Source organism: Chelon labrosus, assembly GCF_963514085.1.
Source record: "Chelon labrosus genome assembly, chromosome: 6".
Classification (NCBI taxonomy): domain Eukaryota; kingdom Metazoa; phylum Chordata; class Actinopteri; order Mugiliformes; family Mugilidae; genus Chelon; species Chelon labrosus.
In genome coordinates, this window is record NC_140342.1 from 5257030 (window position 1) to 5266552 (window position 9523).

General features: G+C 39.5%; 1 protein-coding gene across 1 annotated transcript; it reads left to right on the plus strand.

Annotated features, from left to right (window-relative positions):
* The first annotated feature begins 5421 nt into the window (after positions 1–5421).
* On the plus strand, positions 5422–8850 carry LOC311489925 (cAMP-dependent protein kinase inhibitor alpha-like). Its single transcript, XM_084547235.1, has 2 exons — positions 5422–5732; positions 7940–8850. The coding sequence occupies exons 1-2, from the start codon at positions 5570–5572 to the stop codon at positions 8008–8010; spliced, it is 234 nt and encodes a 77-aa protein (XP_084403361.1). The 5' UTR covers positions 5422–5569; the 3' UTR covers positions 8011–8850.
* The last annotated feature ends 673 nt before the right edge of the window (positions 8851–9523 follow it).

The following is a 9523-nucleotide window of genomic DNA, read 5'->3' on the forward strand; positions in this document are numbered from 1 at the left end:
GTGTGCTGCTATATTCTTTTCTGCAGAAGACATGAAATAATTAGTTTTTATATTATATTTTCCCATAATGTTAATCTGTTATTGAAGTGCAGCTCATAACTTGCTGCCTATATCAAAACTTCGCAGGTGTTTTATAACCTTTGTCAGGCTGCTTTGCATCAGACACACTTAATCTCCACCCTTCCTGCTGAACAGCAGCAGCCCTATAACTCCGCAGTATCTCCCACAATAAAGAAGACAAATAGTGTCAGCAATACGAGCTGACAGAAGAATGTACAGCATTCTTTACAACAGAGTGCATAAATATACAAACATATATAAATACAGGGGTTTAGAAGTATCAATAACTCAACTGTAGCTTTACAATGAAGTGATATATTTCATTTGGACCTGTGATTATATTAAACCTGCTCCAACTGGATCATTCAAAATTCAGAGAAAACTAACATGCTATAAAAAAAAAAAAAAAGTACAGGTCTTGGTCTTAATTAAAACTTAATAGACAAAGACGGGGAGATTAATAGTTAGATTTATTTTTATCTCCCAAGCAGCTCCTCCTCTGATAAATTCCTGTGCAGACTCAGGTCTGCTCAGATTACAGCTAACCATGTCTCCTGTAGTGAATAAAACATGGCACTGCTGTCACTGAGGTCTGAATCGTGTCCTTTCCTGTGGAAGCAGCTTGTAAAAAAATTCTCCTTCTGAAGGTTAACCTTCATGTAAAAATCGAAGTGACAGGACTGGGCTCTAGGCAGAGAGACACTTTGTCAGCTGGAGAGTGAGAAGTGCAATGTTTATTCAAGATACAATAGAAGACACTGCCGTTGCTTCATTGATCCACTCCAAGCTGCCACAAACCATACACACATTAAATGAGACATACAAGCATAGGAATTAGAGACCCTTTATGCCAGAATGTTAAACCACCTCATACAAAGACAGCCCTTTTTTTTGTTACTGTAAGATGGACAGTATACTTCAGTATCAGTATTTGCATCTCTAAAAGTTGTGCTTTTCAGAAATACTTGATTTCTCAAGATTATATAAGCATTATACAGGATTTCACCACATAATTTTATTTATCAAATTTTCATTTATTTCTTTTTTAATATATAGTCCGTCCTTTTTTGCTATATAAGCCTGATTTGGGCCTTTTACATTTGTTTTTGTAGCAGCTTGATTTGTTTCATGAATTGTTAGCCTGTTTGGTGCCTTGCTGTATGTGGAGGTTTACATGATAAATAAATGTTTTTGAGATGATCACGTTGCACCATTTATTTGACAAGGTTTTAGCTTGTTAAGTGGATTTGGAGTGAGATCAATCAAACTAATACTGCATTAATATTTGAATGGGCCCTAGGCCACATTGTACTCTAAAAGTTTGGCAAAAAGATTAAGAATCCCTGATATAGAATACTTAACCAGAAGTACAGACTTTAAGCTTGTACAAACTGCACATTAAATGATTTTAGAAGAAAAACAGTGTTTTTTTAGTAGCAGCGCTCTTTGTAGGTAAGGTTGGTAAAGGTATCCCGCACGGCACTATTCCAGGTCCACATTTAGTCACTGTTCGCTAAAATAATCTCAACTATTAGACATTGTAATTTACACTCCTAGCTACTGTTGAATTTGCACTACCTAGTGCATGTCACCTCTTCACTGTATTTCATAATTGCAAATTAAGCTGTGCTTTTTATACATTTGAGGTTACGTACTGATACAAAAACCACGTGAATGTGTTAAGAAGAGAATTCTGCCTAGTGTTTTATTCACGTTACTGTTCTTAAATTAATACAACTGGATACAAACTAAGGTTTCTGGTTAAAAATATATTCAGTTTTTATCATCAGCAAATTGTAGAATTGTGTATTTCTTCTACTAATTGAGAGACCATGGTTGAAGTTGTCGGGTTTTCTGTGCTCGTCGATCTGGCAAGAAGACTGTGACCAAGCAACCTTCTATAAAGGGTTTACAAGATGGAATAAATTGATTCACTTATGGTTAATAATGCTCTAGAAAGTCATAAGTCCATAATAAAAATAACATTTGGGTGGCCAGATCATGCAAAGCTTTCTCCAGCATTGCTTGTCTTTCAGGTTAGCTTTTTATTTATTTAGAGAGATTTCTCTGATGGACTATATGAACACTTATTTTTTTGGGAAAGTGTTACGGATACAAGCTGCTTGTTAACTCATATAATTGGTGACTTATGATATAACCATTCTTAAATGAAACATTATTAAATAAAGGAATTATAGCTTTACATAAAGAGGTTGTTATCAGATATGCAATGACAGTGTACATCTCCACACATCTCCACCCTAAAAGGTTTTGGGGAGTTATATAAAGGGAGATTACATAATACAGCTACACAAAATACTATTTATCACTGAAACGCTGCTGGAAAAAACAAAAACAAAAAAAACAGCAGTACAATGCATACATAAGTTATCACAGGAACAAGCTTGAAATGTCTCTTTTCTTGTGAGGATTTTAAAACATACTTTGATTTTTTTTGCAATAGCCTCTGCTCTGTGTATGTTAACTGTGTCTCTGTGTCCTCCAGTTAAAACATGAAAGTGACCATAAAAAACTTATAACCGAGGTAATATGATTTCAGCTCTGAGCTGTACATTAACAAAGATTAGTTTAGAATATGCTCTTCTGACAATTGGTTCTCAAGCTGGAAACACCTGATGTAAGACTGAGTGAAGTGAAGTGAAGTGAAGTGAGGCACAGCAGTACAGTGCAGTGAGTGAATAAGCGAGCTGAGCCTCTGTGGATCCTGTCACCAGCACACATCTACAAGAAAAAAGGAACTGCACAGCTTGTGAAGCTGGTGGGAGTGATCTGATCTCGGCTCTTTGCCACTGATCAGATTCCTTTTCAAAACTTCCTAAATGTGTCCCGCTGAAAGCTTCTGCCGCAAGTACAAAGAGCAGGAGGTGTTTCCACAGCAACACCGTCTAAGATGCCGGTCAGAGCTGGACTCATGGGTGTTTAAATGCCAGCACATAACATTTTGAGCTGTATTGATTCATGGGAAGCACCCTGAAATGATCCATCTTTTGTTAGATTGAACTATTGCAAATAAAAGATGACTGGTTATACAAGGTATGACTGTATGGTGACAGCATATGAAAACCATCAACGGAGGAGCTGTCTCGTAGTTTAAAATATAATAGCGTTTAAATCATTACGGTGTTTAAATAGTTCACTACCTAAGTTATATGGTAATGATCTTTCATTCCCGAGATCCACTGTCACAATATTAATAACAATATAATAGAGCTGTATTTGTTGATTCCTGGGCACAGGTGCTGTAGATGTAGTATTTTGCTGACACTAGAGCCACCCTGTGGTTTGTATCAGTATTGCTCACTATAAATTCCCGTCATTCAGTTGTTAAAAAGAGAATTTCTGTCTATCATTGTAAAATTGGTAGTGTATCTCTGTAGCATCCATCCAACCATGGTGCTTATACTGAAATCTCCCTGTTCTTGTTTTTCTTCTTCCCACTTCCACAGACTCCAGGATAAAGCCTGTCTGGCAGCAGAAGTCTAACAAACTGCTGCTTGTTATACACCCACAAAATTCAACAATAATTGCAGCTTACTGGCATATTTCAACTGGTACAGAGAACAAGCAACTTCTTCAGATGCATTTTGTAGTAAACAAATTCAACTCCACGGCTCTCAAGTGACATGTACATTGCTTTTACTTGTCCATCACCACAAAAAGCCAGCACAAGTTCTGTAGGTGAGGAAGTTGGTCTGGCTTCCAGGTCAGATAACTCACACTTCAATGGTAAAACTCCCCTTTAAATCTAAATTCACATTCCGAAGGAAGATATCTCCAGTATCCCCCATACTAATGCATGAAATGACGCTATGATTTTTTAGCATCTCTTCTTATCTAAACATTCATTTCACAGTTATTAATAGATATATTAAGGGCTTTTTCACAGCATATCTCTAAATGTATTTCCCACCCTAAGTGAGTGCAACAAAGCTGTAGAAAGACAGTTTAAAAAGGACTGTACATAAAGTTGCATTTTGCAAAGTGAACTGTGTTTGTGATGGTAAACTCTCCACGGCAACACATGTAAACACTGACACTGACTGATATACTGTAAGTGCTGCCTTCGGGGGCTGTAGGGCAAATAATTTAAACCGTTTGGAGCGCATGGACAATGTCATGTCATTCGTGTTATTATATCCATTTCTGCTCATTTTATCATTTCAGTCTCTCATTTTACCTGTATGTTTATTTATATTTTTACTTTATTTGTAACCTCTATGGAAAAGGAAATCACGTTGCATGTCCTATGTTAGGCCCATTTATTAAACGCTTCTCTTGTTTGTCAGCTAACCCATGATTAGGGCTGTAGTTAATTATTATTATTCTTATCCTTTATTCATACGCTAGTTCTCTTATTTAATACATTGTTTGCACTTCCTAGTGCACTTCCTATTTATTGTCTGCAAAACAATAACTAAATGAATGTCGTGTTTTGTTTAACCAATAGGCTGAAGGATATTTAGGTCTTTGAAAATGAAGCAGTTAATGGCGGGCATTTTTGTATGAAAACTGTTTATTATCAAAGTGGCTGCCAACTAGTTGGCTGTAACAGACATTTCAGTCGTTCTGCTTCCATCTTTACGATGTGACTGTGAACGCCTCACATGCCTCGGTGCTGCTCTGAGCTCTCTCCTCTCATCCTTTTGTGTCTCCCGTCCAATCAGGACTCAGATGTAGGTTGCGGGTTGCTCATTGGTCGCAAAGGAGGAAGATGCGACGGCCATGGAGAATAGATTGAGTTTTCTTACAGATGTGACTGATATTCCAAAATTTCATGCATTGACAGGTCGCGGTATGTAGTGTAGTGTTATAAGATAGATAGCTACAAGACTCGGCTGCTCTTGTTGATTTTTTATTATTATTATTTTCCTTCTTTCTTTGGTTTTGTATTGTTTGTTCTCTGGGATCGTTTTATGTGATGTCGGGCCCGTTCCCTGCTTTAGATGAAGTCACTCCCTACAAAATGTAGCTAGCTTCGGGTCGTTACGCCAGAAGAGTCGTCACTGAAGGTAAGGACGTAAACCCAATGAAAAAAAAAAATCACGCAGTGAGTTACTGTGATATTCGGATTTGACTTGTGGTCCCGGTTTTATTCCCGGTCTCTGACTTCTAGGCCTAATTGTGGCCGGGCTGCCCCGTTACTTTAGCTAGTAAAATAAAGGAGGCACAGCGGTTCAGGCTTCAGCTATGAGAGTAGAGGGAAACATTTAACTGTGTGCAGGTTTAAATTAATAATTCAAATAAAAAATATGCCATTGCTGCGTTTTCGTGATGTTTAACATTAAATGTGTTATCTGTAGAGTTACATGTATCATAATAAATATGTAAAAGTCATGTGAGCACAGTGCTTCTCAAGTAACTCAACCTTAATGTTAGGCCTGTGCCATCCATCCAGCAGTATAGACTGTGATAAGTGCAGATCATCCTCTGAAGCTGCAGATCCCACTCATCTTCTTGTAGGTGTTGCTGTGTGAACGATGCTCGAGCGATGGCTGATGTTGAGGCCACATACGCAGACTTCATCGCCTCTGGCAGGACGGGACGCAGGAACGCCCTGCATGACATCCTGCAGAGCCCCACTGACCCCGAGGGACGAGAGATGTCCCTCACCCTGTCACTTTCCCAGCTGCACATCAATGCAGGAGGAGGAGGTAGGCTATTGGGTTTGCCAGAGCTAACAGTAAACAGTTGTTTTAGATTGTGTACATCTCGTATCCAAAAATAGCTGACACGGGGTCAACTGGGCTTTTAGAGTTTCTCGAAGATGTTTCACCATTCATCAGTTCTGAACCTGTCTCATTCTTTCATTGAACAGCTGTGTTTGGACTTTCTGGAAGATTTCTTCCAATCTGTAGCTCTTCACTATGGAGCCTAGGCGTAGGCTGGTAGGAATTACAGTATCTTGTGTTGCCTGCATCAAACCAGAGTTTCCTGTAATCTGAAATCTTCCTTGATGTCCTCTCATACTCCTGCACTAGTCAAAAGGTGCATGTCCCAATATGTCTGTGAAGGTTCTCAGTCATCCAGGTCATGGTATATACAAAAGAGAAAAAGCTGAGACACAGGCAACTGGACTTGTAGAGTTTCTTGAATAAGTTTCACTACTCATCCAAGTAGCTTATTGCAGTAGTATGAGAGGACATCAAGGAAACTCGCAGATTACAGGAACCACCTGCGTATCAACAGAAGATACAGGCAATACAAGATTATTCCCACCAGCCTACGCCAAGGCTCCACAGTAATGGGCCACAGAGCTGAAGAATTCCTCCAAAAAGCCCAAACACAGCTGCTCAATGAGAGAATGAGACACATTCACTTTACCATCCATGCTCTTAAATCAAAAGCCAGAAGCCAAACTGCTGAACCAAAATTCTGTACAAACTGACATCACATCACTTCCATTTTGGAAGTTTCCAAATTTGTGGAAAAGGTGCAAATCTCACTATATACAGTATCTTGTAGGTAGTGTACGATGGACTGGCAACCTGTCCGGGGTGTACCCCCTTTCTCACCCAATGACAGCTGGGATAGGCTGCAGCCTCCCTGTGGCCCTCCAGAGGACAAGCGGCTACAGAAAACGAATGAATGATTACTTATGTTAGACCCGATTGACCTGGGAGGAGTTTGAGGTGATCATAAACGCTTACTCTGATGTTCACATCGGGGTTCTTCAAAAGATTAGAGTGTTTTCGGGCGTTATACTGCACATACGTATGTGATAGTTATTGTGAAAGCACCCTTCACCCTTTAATTCTGAGAGGTAAAAGGGGAAGTTGTGTGATGTCATTTTCGATGCACAAAGTCTGCCCTGTGAGAAGGTCAACTTAGATCGATGGGTTTACAAAACTTTGGACTTTAGCATGGGAGACCACCATGCAAATAATCCTGATCCAGAGACTACATTTGACTGGTGAGCCTCTGTAACGAATCCCACGGTGCATTTCTTTCACACTAGTATAAATGAGCATTGAACAAAAAATTTGTTAAAAAACTGTTGTCAGGAACTGTTGTCAGGAAATTAGACCGTGTGGTTTGTGGTTGTTTACCCTGAGCCTGACAACAGCAAATTCTAACCACAAATGAGGACACCAGGGCAGTCGCTTGTTTTGTTGTCTGACTATCGTAGGGTTTTGATATTTCACATGTGTTGTGACTTTCTAGCTAATGTTTATACTAGATTTTAAAGTAAACTCAACAGATCCTAATAATTCATCACGCTGGACCCGTAGCTTTTTCAAAAGGAGGGTTACCAGATTCAGGTCCCAAGGGATGAGAGGAAGGCACACAATTAACACAAAATGGTTGGCCAAAAAAGCTGCTTTAGACGGTGAAGTCACTTTTCGTTCATGTGAGAATAGCTCCATCTTCTCTGATAATGCGCGCGGAGTGATTCCAAAGTAACCTTGAATTTATGAGCAGCAAACATAGGAAAAGAAAGAACAAAAAAAAGTTCCTTTTCCCAACACTTGAATATTTGACCAGTGGCTCTTTTATGACTTTTAAATCTCTGCCCGTAGGGCTCTGGCACAAGCTCATATCTCAAAATGAACCCCTTAAGCACATCATATTGTAAGCTTTCCTTTAGAGAAAGAAACAACACAACCTCCTGTGCTTCTATGGTTTACCTACTGGCTTTCACCCTAGTGCAAATGCATGCCTTGAAACTTAGTGTGTAGATATATGCTGGGAATCGGGGTGTAGTTTTTCAGGAACAGTTACAAAGCTGATGGATGTAACAATTCTGCATTCTGAAAAACAGAAACCAGTGGCTTCAGGGCTGATCATGTATTCCGTTGCATAAAATGTGAGCTGTTGTTTGGCAGTGCAAAATATTTTACTGTTCCTCTTTCTTCTACAGATGGAGATGACACAGAGGACAGCCAGAGTTCCTCCTCGGCCCAGAGGGAGGCAGAGCAGAGGAATAGTTAACCTGCCACTCTCTCATGTCAGCCGACAGAGAGCTGCAGGGTGGATTCCAGCTGCCATCATGATGAGTCTGTTTGTCCAAAGTGGGCTGGTAGTTGGAGGGTAGTGCCATCGATGCTGATTTGCCCCTAAGCGGGGCACTGAACCCCAAAATCCACTGGAGAGGTGCTGCTATGTGATCACTCAGAGCACTGCTGTGCACTAGAATAACAGATTGATTGCAGGGTGCTTTTCGGAGTTGCAGAGAGACACATTCGTAGCTGTTATAAAATCCGATTTTATTTTCAGTCTTAGTTACTAAAAACCTGGATGACTGAAATAAAAAGACAGAGCTCCAATGTGAGTTTTATAGTAGTTGAAGCAATTTGTAAGACCACTGAGACGTGCTGATGTAATGGGTCACAGTGGGAGTAGCATGTTAGTAAAGGTAGTGATGCTGATAGAGATTGTATTGCCAGTTAATGGCTTGTGCTTCCTTTAAATTGACAATGCTGCAGAAGGAAATGGACTCAGTTTTAGTGAAGCTGGAACAAACTGGGGCTTGACTACTTGTGTATATGCTGAGGAGTTTGTTCACTGATTCTATACCTTAGAAAGCAGCAGGCTGTAGCAGAGCAGTAGTGGTGTACAATTCACAGTCAGTGTGGAGGACATATTCCAGTGTCTCAGTGGATACAAAAATAAGTGATGATGGTGTACTATATTTTAAAATGTTTATAATTTTTTTTAAACTTTTCTAACAATCTCATTGTAACCACCACATTATAGGTATAGTTTGACATTTTCAGTGAACACGTTTATTCACTTTCTGCTGAGAGTTAGTTGAGAGGGTATGCTACTGCTAAACTCTATGCAGCTAGAGTTAGCCTAGCATAAACTGTGCAGAACCTAGCTATGGTGTGTCCAGAGGTAACAAAACAATGTTTTATTGGCTTCAAAAACATTGTGTTCAGAGTTCACTAGTTGTGACACATTTGCTGACCTTGTAATGTATTTAATAATAGGTCTGAAGTGGATGTCAGCTAATCAGTTCCCAATTTCAATATTAATTTGCATCTGCAAGTTATCCACCTGTGGTGAAGTGTTACCTGCAGCGCCTTTTAGACGGCAACAGTTGTGTAGCAGTATGTGTTCCAATTACGTATAACTAATGTTACCACTTGAATGCCAAGCATTTTGTGTACATGACTTCCCATGTCCATAAAACAACAATTAATGGTATTGCAGAGAGTTATTGTTGCCTTCAAATGGACCTTCAAATATTTACAACATGGTAGCCTGGCATAGCCGGACTCAGTTCTTATCAGTATATCATAATATAACGTGCATGATTTTTTATGGGGTATGTTTCAACTGACACGGGGGAAAAAATGCTTAAGCATGCAACTGGATAGTCCTCCAACCAATCAGAACCCTTTTGTTGTAAACAAATCCAACTCTACAGCACTTAGATGATGTGTTTGACTATGTTTCTGTGACTCTTCTGTCCATGATCACATAAAGTCCATCCAGATGA